Source organism: Mustela erminea, chromosome 6 (assembly GCF_009829155.1).
Source record: "Mustela erminea isolate mMusErm1 chromosome 6, mMusErm1.Pri, whole genome shotgun sequence".
In the NCBI taxonomy this organism is placed as follows: Eukaryota; Metazoa; Chordata; class Mammalia; order Carnivora; family Mustelidae; genus Mustela; species Mustela erminea.
Genome location: NC_045619.1, coordinates 53,133,117 through 53,153,025, shown reverse-complemented (window position 1 = coordinate 53,153,025; position 19,909 = coordinate 53,133,117). Strand labels below are relative to the sequence as shown.

The following is a 19,909-nucleotide window of genomic DNA, read 5'->3' as shown; positions in this document are numbered from 1 at the left end:
GGATAAATGGGGGAGGGGGAGATGTTTAGGATTATAATCTTATCACTGTGTAAGAATGAATACATGATTTTTCATTTGACTTGAAAAATGTTTTTTTGAAAATGGGAATACTAGTTCAGTCGCTATACAGTATTTATGGGATAGTTTCCAGAATAGTAATTTAATACATATAAACAGGGCGCCTGGGTGGCTCAGTTGGTTGGATGACTGCCTTCAGGTCAGGTCATGATCCTGGAGTCCCAGGATGGGGTCCCACACCCGGCTCCTTGCTCAGCAGGGGGTTTGCTTCTCCTTCTGACTTTCCCCTGCTCTCTCTCATTCTCTCTCAAATAAATAAATAAAGTCCTTAAAAAAAATACGTATGGACAGTTTACTGTTAAGGGTTTATTGAACAATTCTTTTTTCTCCTTCAGAGTTCTGATATGGGTTTGGCCTAATGCCACACCCAACATTTATCTCAGACCCACCATTTTTGAATTGCCATACCATCCAGTGTACATCTTAACTACTAAAATAATCCCATTTTTTCTTCTTTGTTCTTGGGAAATAATCCAACTGGTTTCTGGGAATTAAAAAAAGTTCAGTGGGAAAATAAGGATAATGAAAGGAAGCCCTCAAGAGTAAAGAAGAAAAGCAGTATGGAGAGTTCCTTAGCTAAGGGTGTTCCAACAGGTCCACTCTGGGACACCGGCTACTCAGTTAAACCAGCGTGAAGGGAGCATGCGCTGAGGTGCACCTTACTGTGTTAACAACGTCAGAGAGAAACGTGCTGAGGGGACAAGCGAGCGGTACAACTGGTCCTTATATCTTTTTCACATTTCCTATCTACCTAACGTTAGCTCTTTTTTGGTTATTAGAGATAATGCATCAGATGAGGTGAAAAAGTGTTAGAGTTTTCAAAGAAGGTGAAAAGGGTAAAGGAACAATAGGAGCCAGAAATGACGTAATAAGACTTCGGGAGAAAAAGAATCTTAGCTAGTCTTCCCTTCCAGGGAAGGGAGGCAGTCTTAGCACCCAGCTTTAATAGAAGTATAAATGGGAAGTTGAACCTGATCTCATCAAAGTCTTTAGTGAAGCAATAATGAAGCAGCAATTTTCCCCCAGCTGCATGTATACACATAAACCTATATACATATCAAAATAAGTCTAAAGTTTAAGGATAAAAACTTTGGAAGTGCCATAAATTATAAATTTATTCCTAAAGGATCTGCTACTGAGAATCTTCTAATTTATGTCATTTAATATTCTCCCATCCCAACAATTAGAATCACTGTATAATTAAAAATATTAATTTGGAGAACTGGGTAATCTAAAAGTAACTTTAGTTATTATGAGTCAGGCAGTCTAACCCCTTAGAAATATATATATATATGTAGATCTATAGTGGAAACAATAAGACAAACTTTGATTACTAGAAGGATTTTTAGACATGACTAATTAAATTCACAGTAATTTTTAGAATTCATGTATCAAAATTTCAGCATAAAATATTTCCTTAGATACAAATGCAAATTTTAGAACTTAATGGGAAATAATATTTCAAGAATAATCCTTGAACAAATTTTTTTTAAAAATCCAGCTAGACTAATTGTTTTATTTTTCAATATTTAATTGAATGCTTAAATATTTAAATCAAATATGAGTTACAAAGAGCATTGATAACTTAGCTTTGAATTTTAAAAATATCTACAGACTTCTTAATCTTTCATCATTTTTCCCTTCCTTTTCTTTAACTGCAAATTCTCTCCTAACACTCTCCCTGCATTTCTCAAATGTGCACATTTAAAAACTAGTATATGTTTGCATTTATTATACTAAATAAACATGGACTTGTGTCCTCTGTGTTTAATTTTTTAAGTGAGTTGAAGTTCTTATATTTCATTTCCTATAAACTATAATTACTTCTGTTCACACATACCAGTTTGCAATAATTTTTTTAAATTCATGTATGACCTTTAAGTTTTTCTCTTCGTGGATCTAAGACTTTAAAGTAAGTTTCCCATTGGTGATTTCATATTTAATTAACAAATATTACTGTAATAATCTATCTGCTCCAAGTCTCATTGTATGTTCTAGGTCAAAACCAAAAACAAACAAATAATAAACCTGGAAAACGTCATTTATTAGCTCATGTATACCTAATACTGACCTTTATTGAAAAAAACAAAACAAAAAAGAGTTGGCAGATAATGATCACCGAGGCTAAGGGAAGCAGGGAAGCTCTATACAAATAGGAAGCTGTGCTGGGGAAACAATAAAATGTTACAAATAATCTCAAAAACAGAACAAGTACTTATTTATCATCCATCATGCATCAGGCACCTTGTCTCTCCCATACAGTAATGAGCATCATGTCCTTCCAGAGCTTACAATAGGTTAATAAATACAAATAATTGAACAATGGTCCAATAATAGGGTATTAAATGTTAAGATATGTACAGGAAACTATGAGAATATACATCAAATGCATATAATTGAGTCTGGAGTGGAGAATGGTTAAGGAAATATTTTCCACCAAATGCATTTAACTAGCCTTCTCAAACATAAGCAAGAGGAGAAATGAAAGGGAAGCATATCAAGCCAAGCCAAACATATGATTAGATATGAGGCAAGAGAAAGCATGACACATTTGAGAAAATGAATAAAGTTTAGGTTATCTGCTTCATTACAATCATGGTGGTGTGGGGGGGAGAATGAAGAGGAACCAAGACACAAAGGGTCTGGTCAGAGATGGTCAAAGATTTAAGCAAGGAAAAACCCCTACACAGAAATACGTAGTGAGTAATGTGGCCTGATATCAGATTTAGACAATCTCTGTGGTCATGATATGGAGAATGAACTTTGGCAGGGAAAGCTAGAAACAGACAAACAAGTGTTGAGGGAATCCAGAACCACAGGACCGGTCTGTAGATACGTAGATGAATTCAGAAATAATTATGTGGTAAAATTGACAGGCTGAAATGAGAGTTTGAATATCATGGGTGAAAAGAAAGAAGTCATGGTTGACTCCAAGGACTCTGGTTGGACTAATGGGCGCGTTGCTGTCATTCACTAAGCTAATGAGTTTCATTTTAACATGTGAAGGCTAAGGGTCTTTGAGGTGTCCAGTTAGAGATGTCCAGTGGCTAAAACCTATAATAAGTTCTGGGTTAGAAATATGGGTTTGGAAGTTACCAATAAATTTATGACAATAGAACTTCCAGTGTGGGTGAGATTAGCCAAGAATTGTGTATGATTGAGAATTCACCCAAAACTCTGAGGAATGTCAGTACTGAAGAGATCAGAAGAGAGAAGAGATCCTCCAGAAAAAACTGAGGAGCAACGACAGGCAACGTAGATACAGGTTCAACAGAGCATTGTGTCATAGATGCTGAGGTTAGAGAATATTTCTAGAAGAAAGAACAAGTCAATAATGAGCAACACTGCTGAGAGTTAAAATGAAAGCTAGAACATCTTCATTGTGTTTCGCCAGAGGAAAGGCATTTATGACGTTGCGAGAACAGTGGAATAGGAAAAGCAGAAACCAGATTTTAGAAGAACCTGGAGTGGGAGGTGAAAAGAGGAAAGTACAAGTAGAAACAATTTCTAGGAGGTTTGACTTAAAAGAGGTGGGAGAAACTGGGCAGAAACTGGAAGCCACATGTGGTTCAGGGAAAATTTTCTTGTGCTCTTGCATGTTTTGTTGCTGAAAGAAAAGGAGACAGAAGAAAAGAGGGACCAGAATGGAGATGATAGAGGAGGGACTGTCCTAGAAAAAAATGGAAAGAGGCAATCCCAAATGTAGCACTTAGAAATTTTATTTAGACAGACAGAGGGATACCCCTTTGTTGGAAATAGGGAGTGAGGAAAAAGAAATAAGATGCAGACAATTGTGTAGACTCAGTAGTAGAAAGTCAATGAATAATGTATCATCTATCTGATGGCTTCTTTTTAAAAAAAAAAAAAAAAAGCTCCTTTGCTAATGGTGAATGAGAAGTGTAGGAAATTTTTTTAAATTAATTAATTAATTAATTAATTTACTTTTTAGAGTGGGAGAAAGGGCAGAGGAAGAGGGAAAAAGAAAGACTCCCAAGCTGACTCCTCCCTCCACCAGCACAGAGTTCAATGCCATGACCCGGAGTAATCACCCGAGCTCAAATCAAGAGCCCAAGCTTAACAGACTGAGCTGCCCAGGTGCCCTGGGGACAGAATTATTGAGTAGACAAAGGGACAGCTGTGTCTAAAATAGCCACAATAATGCACAGGAGATAGCTGTGGAAATATAGCACCAGTTACCCGGTAGAGCTAGGGCGATGAGTTGAGGCTGATTGCCTGAATTGAGAGTGACACAAATCAACACCATTATCATCATTATCACCATATTTGTTGTAAAAGTAATGTGTTTCAACAAAATACATAAATTAAAAAGTCCTTTTGAATGGTTTTTACAGGAAGGATAAACTGGGATCAGTTTAGAGGTCAGTGTCTGCAGAAAGCGCGCGTTGACAAATCCAGAAACTCTGATTGCAACACTTTTCGGAAAACACACCGTTCTTTGTTATCACAGCACAGGCATTATCTTCAGGCTGGCCCAGGACTTGAAATCTGTGGAAAAGGCAACAAACATTCTGTTCTCATTCAGCTGAAAACATAACTGTGTGTGTTTTGTATGTTTTCTCTCAGACAAGGAACAGCTGTTAAAAAATGACTTCTTTAATAAAGGTAGTTGCTCCAAATAGTTTCTTAAACAAAAATGGTCATTTTTAAATGGAAAGGCTGTATGGAATTACAATAAAAATGTGAATAAGAGGCACTGGTTTCCCAGTTCCATGTGATCATACAAAAAAATAAAGATCTTAGAAGACTGTTATCTGGTATGGTCTAAAAGTATGTGTTCCCCCCAAAATTCATATGTTAAAAATTATAACCCATTAAAGTGATGAATTAGGAAGTGGGGCCTTTGGGAGGCACTTAAATCATGAGGTGGAACCCTCATTAATTCTTTATTAAAAAGACTCCAGAGAGATCCCTAACCCCTTCCACTATGTCCTCACTTGGCTACAAACCAGGAAGAGGGCCCTCACCAACATGACCATGCTGACGCCTTGATCTTGGAAACTCATTTTCCAGAAGAGTAAGAAATAAACTTCTGTTGCTTGTAAGCTACCCAATCTGTGGTATTTTGTCATAATAGCCCAAATGGATTAAGACAGAGGACAGTCCTGCCCTTTTAGGAGAAAAATTCATTTTATTACTCCAAAGATTCTCGATTCAATTTTTTGAATATCTGCAACAATGGAATGATACCAACTTTATAACAGACAATATCATATTTATCATTCTAAGATTTAGAAATATCAACACATCTAAAATATGTATGTTTTTCAAAAAGTATTAAATCAATTTTCCGTAGAAAATTAAACTATTACCCTTTTCATTTTCCTGACCCACATCCCAAGTGTCACACCTTTTAAAAATATTCCTTCATTGTTTGCCTATAAGAAGCCTCCTTACTTCTATAAGAGATCCTAAGAAAGAATGGTGTATCTACACTGTACATGTTAAATGTGGCAACAGTAACCCCAGACAGTAAGAGGGAAGGAGTTAAAGTCTTCCTCACTTTTAAATGTTTTAAACATATAGACACCTCAGCAAGGGAATTTCCACACATTTGTGTATATGTGGGTATATCCAAATACTTTACCCTGTACACAAAAGAAGAAAAGCTCCCCTAAGTTCTGTTTTTCCATATTTTTTGTTTATTTTTCCATATTTCAGGCCAACTTCTCTTGTCTTAAACAAATAAGCCACAAAGCACATTAAAAAATCAGAAAAAAAAACCCTCAATTTTAAAAACAAAACTGGCAAATTAAAAATTCTAAGCAAGTTTTCAAGTGGGTGGATCGCATCACTTTAAAAATACGGTGATACATTTCTATTAAAAATAATCAAAGCTGTGATGCCTGGGTGTGGCTCAATTGGTTAAGCATCCGCCTTCAGCTCAGGTCATGATCCCGGGGTCCTGGGATCGAGTACTGCATTGGGCCCTCTGCTCATTGAGAAGTCTGCTTCTCCCTCTCCTTCTGCCTGCCCCTCCCCCTACTTGTGCTCGCTCTCTTTCTCTCTCTCTCTCTCTCTCTATCTCTCTTTCTGCCAAATAAATTAATTAATTAAATCTTTAAAAAAAAAGAATTAATGTTAAGTATGGTAAGTTTTAAAATTAATTTAGTGTTTGATATACAGAGTATGATGGCATGGGTGGGTATGGAGTTTAAATTTTAACAAGAAATATTTTAAGTAGTCTCTGGATAAAAATATTCATTTGTAGGGGCGCCTGGGTGGCTCAGTGGGTTAAAGCCTCGCCCTCGGCTTGGGTCGTGATCCCGGGGTCCTGGGATCGAGCCCCATATCGGGCTCTCTGCTCAGCAGGGAGCCTGTATCCTCCTCTCTCTGCCTGCTTCTCTGCCTACTTGTGATCTCCGTCTGTCAAATAAATAAATATATATATATATATATAATATAAATAATACATATTATTATTTATATAAAAAAAATATATTCATTTGTAAAGTGACTTTCTCTGTCAGAGCATTTTTCCCCCTACTCTCACCCAGTCTATCACTCCAAAGCATCTATAGTCTTCCTAAAACCCCTTAACTTCACATCTCTTTGAGAGACACAACAAAATTCCACATTTTCAAGAAGTGTAATTAACTTTTGATAATTCCTGGAACCTGGATGCCTAGAGTAGAAAGTTTCACCCTGGACCCCCAGGAGCTTCTGCCTGTGTTTTGGGGATTAATGCCTAACCTCCAAAGATTTTAGCACTCTCTGTCCATGGAATTCAAACAGAAATGAATGAAGTACATAAAAATAGATACACATAATGCCGACTGGGTGACAGTATTTAAAAAGAGTCAAATGATATTTGTATTATGTACAAAATATTCCATAATATTTCCCAATAATTGAAGTCTTCCTACTAATCAAAATAAGGATTGTTTGGTAAACTTTTAAGAAATACTTCAAAGAAATGAAACTTGGAGAATTTTCATTACCTACAATTTTCCATTTCTACCTCTAGTATTATAGATAAATTCAAAGCCCAAGTAAAATAAATTCTCTTAGCAGACTTCATTTCTCTAAGGCAAATTTCCTAATCATTCACACATTAACAAAGGTCAAAGTCTGCAGTCTATGGAACCATTTGGCTATCTGGGGTTTTAGTCAATCCTCAAGAGAAACGGCTGCTGAGAGACTCAAATGTTAAATACTCACAACTGTAGATTCAATGGGGTGCCACCCAGCCAGGTCCATGTCTTTTGTGGGTGTGTGATGTTCAACCCAATCCAAAAATAGATTCCATCTTGTATATTATTCTGTATGAAATCCTATGAGAAGACGGAGTTAAACCCTATTAAAATAGCCTCTTCTGACTTTTGTCCAAACTTAAGTCTTGATATTTATCTCCTTATTCAGGAAAATCTTAAGAAGCCTTAAGAAGTTTCTATATATTTAGGGAAGGAAACCGATATAGGAAGGATTTCACAACACATGACTCATATATTATGTGCAGGCATTTGGTGCTTGATGGAATTCATGGAGATAGTGGTTGAACAGCAACTGCTGAGGGGGTTCAAAGAGGATGTGAAGGCAAACCTAGGGAAGAATAGGTCGGCTTAAAGGAGCAAGAACTATTCCCAGCGTGCTGTTGCCAATGTGCAGTCTTGGGGAAACTTGGTACCTACGGTATCCTACCCACGAGCAAAACTAAAGAGCCCATCTTCCCTACCCAAGGTACTCAGAATATTGCCAGATACTGAAAATGTGCAAAGAGAATCTTTCCAAGAAGTCCTACGGAAGGATGGCATCGATATCCCAGCTTTGTCATTCATATGCTGAGTGAAACAGGCAAGTTTTACAACCTGCCAAGTTCTGAAGAGTCTTCTGGAAATAGGGGAAATCCTGCTTATCTCAAAGTTATTGTGAGCACTAAGTTTAACATTCATAGCATGCCTACCACAGTGCCTGGCATCTGCTAGGAATTCAATAAATGGCCATAATTAAGAGCAGTATAATTCTTTTATTATAAAACCTACTTTGGGGGGCACCTGGGTGGCTCAGTCCCTTAACCTTCTGCCTTCAGCTCAGATCATCATCCCAGGGTCCTGAGACTGAGCACTGCATCGGGCTCTCTGCTCAGTGGGGAGTCCACTTCTCCTTCTCCCTCTGCCGCTTTCCCTGCTCAAGCCCGCTCTCGCGCTCTCTCTCTCATTCCCCTGCTCTAGTTCACTCTCAAATAAATAAGAAATAAATCTTTTTAAAAACCTACTTATTTCTTCCAGCTTTAGAAGGGCTAATTTTCATAGCAAATTAGCTCTTACCAGTTCAGCCTTGTCTTGGATCATCAAGAGATGTGATTTCATTATTAAACAGGATTTTTGGCTATCGGTCCATGATTTAAAGTTTTTAAAAAAATTATAGCATTTCCCTTTTTTCTGCAGCCAGTTATTAGGACATAAGTTTAGCTTTGGTTTTGCTGAAATGCAAAAATAGGAAGAAATAGGAGAAAAGCAAGGTTTGAACATCAAAAAATTGTTTGCACTAATCTTGTAAACTTTTCCCTTAAAAGTAAAGATTTGTCCCACTTCTAAGAAAAGAACTCCCTTTCCACTGATGAATAGTCTTTAGAAGAAATAAATGCCAGAAGTATTCATAATTACTGAGTAATTACCACATGTCAAACAATTTCCTGTCATGCTCACAGATATGTGAAATATTTTTCCTTAGAAGAAATGTATAAGATATATAAAATTATTAATTTTGTATTCCTCATTTTGTAAATAAAGATACTAAAGTTAAGGTGAAGTAAACTTAAGTATAAAGGGGAAGACAAAGGTTAAGGTTAAGTAATTTACTCAAGGTTATAATTAATACTGCCAATATAGTAAGTGGTAAGACATAAGGAAACTTAAACTAAAAAGGAGATTCTAAAAGGCATCAGGAGAAAACTGCTGTGGAAAAAATAATACATATATATCCTTTTCATAATCCCTTGTTGGTACAAAAAATATATGTATTTCATAGTATGTTTTATTAGTAACTTTGTAAAGCAAACTGTTCACCGTGACCCCAATAACCTGCCATGTATCTCTGAAAAGGAAAAACTTGAAATAGGTATTAAAATAAACTTATCTACAGAAATAGGTACACACAGGTTTCAAGTGAACTAATAATTTCTTATATTTTAAGCTGAGTGATAGGTACATAAGTATTAATTGCATTCTATTTAAACTTTTGGGGCTCCTGAGTGGCTCTGTGGATTAAAGCCTTTGCCTTCGGCTCAGGTCATGATCCCGGGGTCCTGGGATCGAGCCCCGCATCGGGCTCTCTGCTCTGCGGGAAGCCTGTTTCCTCCTCTCTCTTCCTGCCTCTCTGCCTACTTGTGATCTCCGTCAAATAAATAAATATTTAAACTTTTGTATATCTTAAGTAATGCATATTTTAAGATGCCCACAAATTTGTGTGCAAACTTGTCTGATATATTAAATAAAATGAAATGAAAATGTAAATTATAAAATACTCTGTACAAAAGTTAGTTATCACTGGTAAAGGTTTTTGAGGGATGGTAGGAGGAATCATATTACTTGTAGAAAATTTCATATACTAAGTTTCTGTTTTGAATCAGCAAACTACCCTGATATTTGCAACACTCTTCCCAGAGCATTTTATTTTATAAGTCATAACAACATAGGCATTGAAATATTAATGAACTAGATTTAACTACACTGGTTAGGAAAAATACTTCAAAACACACTTCAGACTAAAGCTAGGGACAAATTTTCATTTTACTGAAATTTGGTATTGTAAATTATTGACAGAAATAAATGACTTTAAGGTCTTGTGCTTATTTAGATGTTTATTGTGACATGACCTTTGCTGTGGTAGCATTTGTTCTCTAAAACAAAACATGAATCATTTACTTCACTCTTCTATTTTTTTGCCTGAAATTCACATACTACAGCAATTAAAAAAACCCAGGCTCTTGTCAGTGCGGTAAAGTGGAAAGAAATCCACCCATTGGAAAGTACAGTTATTTAGAAAGTGGGAGACTATTATTGATATGCCAAAGACAATGAGATGAAAACAGCAAATAATTTTTTAATGCTTTAGTTCTGGGACCTTCATGGTAGAAAGGCTTCCAAGCGGTCTAGAGGAACCCAGAAGAGTAATGTATGGGGAGCAATATAGAAATGTCCATAATGAAGAAGCAATGAGTTGACCTATTACAGAGATGTGATATAAAGACTTAAGTCTTAAGGGAAAAGTGCCAACATAAGCATGCACATTGGTTATATTTTTCATGCTATTTTCTATCACTCCCTATGACCATCAATATTTAATTAGAATGCATTTATTAATTATCCAAACTTACCCTAAGATCTAAACATATATTTTGGCATAATTCATGGTATTTTGACCATGCAAAAGTTTATAGTTTGGGGTAATTTTTTACTTGGAAAATAGCTGTAACTTGGGAGAAAAAGTTAATTTTCTTATTCTACAATAAACATTGATAAGTAAGAAAAAATAAACACTAATTTTTATAAAAGGACAAAGTGAGAACCAGTTTACAAAGTTTTTACTTTAAAGCATATAAATATCCAATGTATGTGATTTTATTTTTAATTTCCTATTATATGAGAAATGTAACTAAAACCAACTATGTGTAGTTTTACCAGATGATAACAGCGTTATAGTCTGAACTCTGTGTGTGTGTGTCTGTGTTTGTGTGTTTATGTGTGTGTTAGAAGGGTTCAGAGAGTATGAAGTCGCAACAGAGAGATAGATATCCAAAAGAAATGGATTGGATCAGTAATGAACAAAGAATTGAAGATGAGAGACTATGTTGCATTTTATTACCATATTGAGGTTTGTTTTGCTGAAGCCTGGAGCACAAAGTGGAGAGTTGCATTGTGAGAAATGAGACTGCTATTGTAAGAAATCAAGTCTCAGAGGGAGACAATGTTAAAATGCTTAGACTTACAGTCCTGAGATTTATAGCCCTTAGACTACAGAAATTCACTGGAGAGTTTGAAGCCCAAGAGTGCTGAAGGAGAGCAAAATATACCACCCCGAAATATCCCTCCCTGGCATGAGGTTTATGCTGAGATGGTTGTTTTTAAGAAAATGCAGACACAGAAGTTCTAAAAACCTAGTAGAAATTATCATTTTGTAAGAGACAGTTACAGTTACAAGGGAAATCTCCATTTGTAAGGGTGTCCTTCCACTCATAACAAGAAGAAGAGGATGACCAAAATCTCTAGAAAACTTACCGAAGGAGAAGGCATGGATTTAAATTTTTACAACAACCGCACCCTGTACTTTGCCTGAAAACCTCCTATAACTGGTGAAGGTATTAGGAGTTAGTGACTTTCTATATTTTGTATATGCCTAATATAATCAACAGGTTCAGGAAGAAACTTCCTCTGAGCTTTCCTATCTGACTAAAAATAGAATCTTCTGAAATAAGAGGTTGTCATAAATTCCTCTTTGGAGTGGTTTACTCCCAGAAAGAAAAAAAAAAAAAAAGAAAAAAGATGACTAAGAACTCTATCATAAATCCCCTTTCTGGAGGAATTTTGTGACTACAAAGAAGGAAAGACTACTCACACCTGTATATACAGACACTATTATTCACTTTATTATCTACACTTTGTTCTCCTGAAGAGGCCATTTTTCTTTCCTAAAGCAATATCCTTGTTTTTCCCAGAGAGGCCACTTCTTCCCATTCACTTTCTCCTTCTAAGCTAGGCGTATAAACCTTTCACTGAACCCCGGTAGAGCAAGCTACTTGTTTTGTTTGCAAATAAACCTTTTCTTCCTATTACTTGGTCTTTTGACAGTCTAATTCACAGGCACCCTGGTGCCAAACTTAAGAGGGTAGAGGAAAATTTTTCCTCCCCTACAATACAATGAAATATAACCACTTACTTGTGAAGTTTGTATTGTTCTGCTGTTTCCTGGGAGAAATATTTATACAATCGCAATCTTTGGTTCCATTCTCGCTACTTAGGCGACTTACTATTAAGTGAAGGAAAGCAGTAACACTAATTAGATTTCTACAAATATAAGCTTGTGCCTTTTAATTATCCATTAAAACAAAACTACAAATGAATGCACACACTGGTGGCTGATGAATCTGTCTATAGGATTTCAACCCTAGAATTTAACAAAACATGAATAAACTTAGAAACTCAGTAGATATCTACTTATGAAAAAGTAAGTAGAAAAAAAAACAATAAAAAATCATCTAAGCAAAATTAAAAATATTTTGAAATTTGTGTCTGTTTGGCATGATCTTGAACAGGTTATGTATATTTTCTGTTTCTCAGTTCACTCACATATAAAAGGGGAAAATGCTTAACAAACTTAGAGTTGTCTCCAGACTAAAAAGTAATGTATGTAAAATGCTTATCTCAATTTCTAACACATAGAAGGTCATAAGAGGGGCACCTGGGTGGCTTCATCAGTTAAGTGTCTGACTGTTGATTTCCGTTCAGGTCATGATCTCAGGGTTGTGAGATCAAGCCCCATATAGAGCTCTGTCCTGAGTGTGGAACCTGCTTAAAATTCTCTCTCTTCCTCTCCCTCTGAAACCCTCCCCCACCTTGAAAAAAGAAAAAAAGAAGGTCACAACAAACAGAAACAATAACATATAATTACCCATAACTCTTCTTGAAGTAGAGCTCATTTTAGGAATAATTCAAGTTAAATTGGCCTTAAATTTTCAAACAACCAATAAATTTTGTCAAAACTTCAAAATATCAAATTACTTCCAAAATCCAAAAATTTTATTTAAGGGCCAAATAATCAACTTCCATAAAAGTAAGTGCTTTTACCAAAATATAAAACTTCACTTCATAGAATTGTGACTGCCAAACCCACACGATTTATGAATTAATTAAAATTATAAGCTGAATAGGCTTCTAAATTTCTAAGTTTGTAGTCTCCTCTGTATAGGGGGAAAAAGTATTCATATAAAAAATTACTCATTACAAATTATCAACTCTGTCATTTATTACTAATGTAGTTAAGTAATAATGAAAGAATATGTTAGGTAAGTGTGAAAGATGATTCTGGAAAAGTTCGAGAAATAAAGGTAAACTTCTCTAGTTGAACATACAGCTCTCAATTTACTCACCCCAAGTAGTTAGTCCTATGACTGTGGCAATGAGTATAACCAGCACAGTACAGCTTAGTCTCAGAGCAGTGCGATGCCACTTGGGACATTTAGGGTAAGCTGTAATAAATAATTTTTCCTTCTGAAACATTTAGGCATTTAAAACGAACTGGAAATGCATCATAGAAATGTAAAATTCTGAGGGTGCACATTTTCTTAAGAGGGGAAGAAACATACAATCTCTGTTTAAATTACCTTGAGATGAACACATACTTAATTATCTTTAAAGAATTGGATTTATTGATGCTACGAGGTTAATATGTTTTACTTCCTATTTATTAAATATCTTTCTTATGTAACACTTCCATTCAAAAACTACAATTCGCAAACAATGAAAGTGGTGGATTATTAGTTGATCAGCTGGTTATTCAAACAATTGCCACTGAAATTTGTCAACTACCTTCATTTAGGTCTTTTCTGAATGACACAGATTTTATTCAATGGGAATAAAGCCTGGGGAGGCAAAATATAAGTAATGCCAAAATAATTGAATAATAGTAAAAATGAGTGCCAAAAAGAGAAACATAAGCAAGAGTGAGTATTGCAGCCATCTTCTCAAACCTTATTTGAAATAGGAGTTATATTTATATCAATTCATGAAACAAATCTCAGATGCTAACCTTTATAACTACATACTTTGCTTTAATAAAATAGCATTATAACACTTTCAAAATCTTCAATCCAGGTCAAATCAAATCTGACCCATTACATTCAATTTAACAAGATCTATATAAACATCATTTAAAAGTAAGATAAAACATTTTCTGATTAACAGATTCTAGTTGAAGTTCTTAAAAGTTCTCATTAAAAGTCTAGGATTAAAAGACCCACAGAAAATTCTAACTGTATTACAATGTGTGGTCTAATGGAGGGTTATGAGTCCTTACCTTTGCGTGCCCATTTGTGTTGGCAATGATAGGAATGCTTTCTTGGCTTCTGCATCATTGATCTCTCTGTGTTCTGCGTCTGTCCAAACATCCTGTAAATAGAATAATCCATATTTGAATGAGATGGAAAGAGAGACATTACCTGATCAAAAGCAGAGTCAGTCTCTACAAACTGTGGCATTGAAATAAACCCAATGCTGAAAACCACAAAGGATGTGATTCATGAGTGAGTTGAGTTTCATCTTTTTTAAATAATCTATTCCTTTTAGGATAGTTTTAGACTGGCAGAAAAACTGTGAAAGTAGTAGAGAAAGTTCCCATATACATCATACCCAATTTCTCCTATCATTACCATGTTACATTGGTATGGTATGTCAAAATTAATGAATCAATATTCATACATAACTATTAATTAAAGTCCTTAATTAATTCATTTTTCAACTAACACCTTTTCTTAGTTTTTCCTGAATACATTTTTCTATTCAAGGACCACATTCAGGATACTACAGTACCTTTATTCTTCACGTCTTTTCGGATAATCTTGGCTGACACTATCTCACTCTTTCCTTGTTTTTTGTTTTTTTGTTTTTTTTTTTTGTGTGTGTGTTTTTTTGATGTTTGGTTTTGGTTTTTTTTACAGTTTCAAGAAAAGTGGGTCAGATAGCTTGTAGAATATTCTCAAATCAGTCTTATATTTTTCTCATCATTACACTTAGGGTAAAGTTTTTTGGAGGAAGATCACAGAGAAGAATTGACATTTTTATCACAATTTATAAAGAGTGCATACTACCGGGGCTCCTGGGTGGCTCAGTGGGTTGAGCCTCTACTTTCGGCTCAGGTCATGATCTCAGGGTCCTGGGATCGAGCCCCGCATCGGGCTCTCTGCTCAGTGGGGAGCCTGCTTCCCTCTCTCTCTCTCTCTGCCTCTCAGCCTACTTGTGATCTCTCTGTCTAATAAATAAATAGTGAAAAAAAATTTTTTTAAAAATAAAAAAATTTTAAAAAAGAGTGCATACTACCAACATGCCTTATCACTGCTGTTAATTTTGATCACTTGACTGTAGTAGTGTTTGTGGTTTATGTACTATAATGTTACTCTTTTTTCCTCCATTTCCAAACTGTACCCTTTGAAAGGAAGTTAATATGTGCAGCCCACATTTAAGAAGTGGAGAGTTAGGGGTGCCTGGGTGGCTCAGTTGTCAAATGTCTGCCTTTGGCTCAGGTCATGATGCCAACATCCTGAGATCGGATCGAGCCCCACATCGGGCTCCCCGCTCAGTAGAAAGCCTGCTTCTCCCTCTGCTACTCCCCCTACTTGTGTTCCCTCTCTCGCTGTGTCTCTCTGTCAAATAAATAAATGAAATCTTAAAAAAAAAAAAGAAGTAGAGAGTTATACCATTTCTCTTTCACAACAGAGTTTCTACATGAATTATTTAGAAATCTTCTACAGGTGATTTTTGTCTAATCTCCCATTTATTTCTTTACCAAGTGTTTATATCAGTAAAACTGATTCATATTAGTATTGGATTCATATTCATATCCAATACTACTTTATTTATTTTGTTATTCCCATTGCCCCAGCTTTGTCCATCGGAACTACTTCAGTTGGTTCCATGAGTTCACACTGATGTCTCCAACTTTAATAAATTATAACATGGATCATGTTAACCCTTACCCTTGCATTTCTATTACCTCCTGTTCCAGTAATGAGAAACATGGCTACCACCATCACCATTCATTTACTTAATTATTCAATTCCAGTATAGATATTTTGTGGTTTTAGGATTTTTATTCCATACCCTGTGGGAAATTACCATTGACAGTGCTATGTACAGTTCCTTTTGTTACTAGTCTTACAAGCTAAGATGACACATTTCTAAGATTACATAGATTTTATCTCCACACCCTTCAATGAGGCTGCTTCATACCTCTGCAATACAGTCAGAGTCTTTTAGCAGTTTTTGCATTTCATGCTGAAGTACCATAGCCTCCAAAATTATTTTTTTTAATTTGCATACCTCAAGGTTCACTCTTTCTGCCATAAAGTTCTGTGGGCTTTGACTTAAACATAATGTCAGGAATCCACCATTATAATATCATACAGAATAAGTTCACTGTCCTAAAATTTAAATCCCTTGTACTCCACTGAAATAGAAAATACTTGGGAGTAAAAGATTGAGGAGACATAATTGGAAAAAGAATGATCTGATTCTGGACATAAGTTTGAGATGCCTATTAGATATCTAGAAGGAAATGTCATATAGGCAGACAGATATTTGTACCAGGAAGTCAGGAAAAAGAACTGTTCATGAAGCAGAATGAGCTCTAAAAAGTGCTTAAAGGGGGCTGAGTCCTGTCCCTTGAGGAACTTTGACAGTTGGAACTAAAACAAAGGGACTGTGGGATGCGTGGGTGGCTCAGTGGGTTAAGCCTCTGCCTTCAGCTCGGGTCATGATCTTGGGGTCCTGCGATCGAGCCCCACATGGGGGTCCCTGCTCAGTGAGAGCCTGCTTCCCCCTCCCTCCACTGCCTCTGCCTGTCTCTCCACCTACTTGTGACCTGTATCTGTCAAATAAATAAATAAAATCTTAAAAAAAAAATTGGAGGGATGGAAGCCAGTAGGCAAGATTGAGAAGGGTAAGCTATGGATGGAAGAAGAAATACAAAGACAAGTTCAGAAATCCACAGAAGAAATTTTGTATTGAATGAGAGGTGGTCAACTGTGTTAAATGCTGCTCAAAGTTCAAGAAACACAAGTATAGCAAAATGGCCATTGAATCTGGCAAGGTAGAATCATTAGTAACATTGATCAGAACTTATTTTATGAAGAGAAGAGAAAACATATTGAAAAGAGAACAGAAGGTGAAGTATTTGAGAGTGTGTACTTAGCCAAATCTTTTGACAAGTATACTCTGAGAGGAGTAATGAGATAGTAGCTAGAGGAATATGTCTGGTCATAGGAGTTTTTAAAAAAATATATAGTGAGTCCTAGAATATTTTTATGGTAATAGAAATGAATCAGTGAGAAGGAAAAAATTGATACTTCAAGGAAGTGTGGAAAAAGTGGAAAACACTCAATAGTGTTTTGAGAAGTCAAGAGTAAAATGGGTTCCAGAGGTACAAGTGGCTGGGTTTGCTTTTTATAAAAGCAAAGATACTATTTCTATTGTGACAGTAGGGAAAATAGTAGAGATAAAGGTTTTAAATGTATATTATTGATGGATAGAACAAGGATGATCCTGTGTTTGCATTCTAGACACATTTGGTGCAATCTGCCAAGGGCTGTGTACAGACCTATAAATTATTTTTCTGCATCAAAGAAAAGAAGTTGTGGAAGTACAACCACAGTCTCTTCCTTTGCTGGGCACTTATTTCCTCTCTGCAGTGGTTCTGGCATTTCCTCAGCATATTTTGAAGACTGTGGCTTACCTAAGACTTCATCATATATGTTCTAGGCTTTTGTGATTTATTCGAAATTTTACAGAAAAAAATAATAAATTAGACCAGTATGCATCTAAGTGGATATGATGCAGCAAACTCACTAATTGGAAGCCAGGTATATTATGAAGACTTGCTGTGAAAAGGAGAAGATTTGGAACTAAAGAAGAAGGAGTTTTTTTGTTTATTGGACAGACACAAGAGACAGATAGAGATAAAGGAGGAAACAGGCTCCCCATGAAGCAGAGAGCCTCATGTGGACTCGATCCCAGGACCCTGGGATCATGACCTGAGCCAAAGGCAGAGGCCTTAACCCACCGAGCCATCCAGGTGCCCCAGAAGAAGTTCTTTTAATAGTATGTTTACCTGAAGAGACTATCCTCCAAAAGGCTGGAGGAAAGTGGGGCAAAATAGAGAACAAATAGGCATTTTTTAAAAAAGGAGAAAAGTGATAATGACTTAAAAAGAAAGGAAATGATAACAATGTTATGGCAATAGAACTTAAAGCAATTTTAAAAGCAAAGTAAAGGGTGCTTGGTCTCAGTCATTAACCATCTGACTTGGGCTCATGTCATGATCCCAGGGTCCTGGGATCTAGCCCTGCATTGGGTTCCCTGCTCAGCAGGAAGTCTGCTTCTCCCTCTCCCACTCCCCCTGTATTGTATTCCCTCTCTCGCTGTGTCCCTCTCTGTCAAAAAATAAATAAAACCTAAAAAAAAAAAAAAAAAAAAAAAAAAGCCCGGGTGGCTCAGTGGGTTAAACCTCTGCCCTTTGGATCAGGTCCTGGTCTCAGGGTCCTGGGACTGAGCCCTGCATTGGGCTCTCTCCTCAGCGGGGAGCCTGCTTCCTCCTCTCCTTCTGCCTCCCTTTCTGCCTACTTGTGATCTCCCAATCTCTGTCAGATAAATAAATAAAATCTTTTTTAAAAAAAAAAGGCAAAATAAAAAGCTAAGATTGACCTCAAGATCATTCAGTAACTAAGAATGGTTTGTATTCTTATGCTTATCAGAGATCATTTCTTTTCTGTCTTTGGATTTACATCATCTAGTAGAACACTTGATGAATGTAGCTTTAAAAATATGTATGTGTTGAGTAAACAAATACACAAGTGGGATTGACAAAGCCCAGTTGGTACAGTGCAGTTCATTTACACAAACACACTTATGACTGGAGGCAGAAAATGAAAAAGAAGAGGTAGGTATTCACTTATTTTGAAATAATAAAAACAGCTATTTTATTATTTATATCACTTATTTAGATGATAGATATTATTTTTTAAATTTTTCTGAGTATTTGGACACCTTATTTCATTTAACCATTCAAACCACTCTATGACAGCTATTATTGCCAGTTCATAGATGAGGAAACTAAGAGGCAGAGAGAACAAGTTACTTAAAGTAGAACTGGATCAAGAATGTGGTTCTTGGGGCACCTGGGTGACTCAGACATTAAGTATCTGCCTTTAGCTTAGGTAGTGATCCCAGGGTCCTAGGATCCAGCTCCGCACTGGCTCCCTGCTCTGCAGGAAGCCTTCTTCTCCCTCTCCCACTCCCACTGCTTAGGTTCCCTCTCTTGCTGTCTCTCTCTCTCTCTGACAAATAAATAAATAAAATCTTAAAAAAAAAAAAGAATGGATCTCTACAGTCTCTTAAACAAATAACTATAACATTTCTCAAAACAAGCAGACACACACACCACACACACACACACACACACATTTTCCCAAAGACATCTATTCTATACCATCTCAAAGTCTTCAGTTTCTCTTGATCCTAGGAGAAATTTTTTTACCAGTGATTACTAATGTGTGAGTAATCACCTTTTCAATCACTTACTGTGCATACTGTACTACCATATTCCTAATTACTTGTTATTAAGGAAACATTTTGATGGGTAAAATAATCAAAATGAGCCCTAAGAACTTCAGGGTCTCCAAGATGAAGAGAGCAGAGCAAAGTGGTCTTTGGACAACCATTAAATAATTTAGTCCTGTGGAGGCTTGATCAAAAGATTCAAGAGGGAGAAATAAGTTATATAGAGAATGATTTTCTATAATTATCTAGAAAAGACACGAATCATAATGAAAAAATGGATAGATTTACTGATAATCAAATGTGAAACTTGTGTACATCCTAGCAAAAATGAAAGAAAAAGAGCCACAGAACTGCATGGACAATTAGGGAGCTAGAAGTTTCCTTCCCTATTCAATACCATTTGCCAAATAGTCAAATAACAAAGCATTATTTGATGGCACCCAGATAACTTATTCAATGGCCAGAGAATGTAGAAGGGGAACAGGTGCTCTAAGGGCTCCTTCTTCTGAGAGGTGGAGGAGCAGAGATGACCGGGCTGCGGGGCAAAA

General features: G+C 36.2%; 1 protein-coding gene across 4 annotated transcripts in view; it reads right to left on the bottom strand.

Annotated features, from left to right (window-relative positions):
• Positions 1–2,103: 2,103 nt before the first annotated feature.
• The window catches only part of LOC116593236 (killer cell lectin-like receptor subfamily F member 2), a 34,394-nt gene continuing 16,588 nt past the window's right edge, over positions 2,104–19,909 (bottom strand). Inside the window, exons 1-7 of one of the 4 annotated variants that reach the window (XM_032347212.1) lie at positions 14,900–14,939; positions 14,110–14,201; positions 13,184–13,282; positions 11,974–12,063; positions 8,364–8,518; positions 7,258–7,370; positions 2,104–4,584 (exon numbers count right to left, since the gene is read on the bottom strand). In XM_032347212.1, coding sequence (XP_032203103.1) covers positions 4,452–4,584; positions 7,258–7,370; positions 8,364–8,518; positions 11,974–12,063; positions 13,184–13,282; positions 14,110–14,200 — 681 coding nt within the window. In that variant the 5' untranslated portion in view covers position 14,201; positions 14,900–14,939 and the 3' untranslated portion in view covers positions 2,104–4,451. Of the gene's footprint in view, positions 4,585–7,257; positions 7,371–8,363; positions 8,519–11,973; positions 12,064–13,183; positions 13,283–14,109; positions 14,205–14,899; positions 14,940–19,909 lie in introns of those variants that run through there. The other 3 variants (XM_032347213.1, XM_032347211.1, XM_032347214.1) reach the window with 3 other exon arrangements.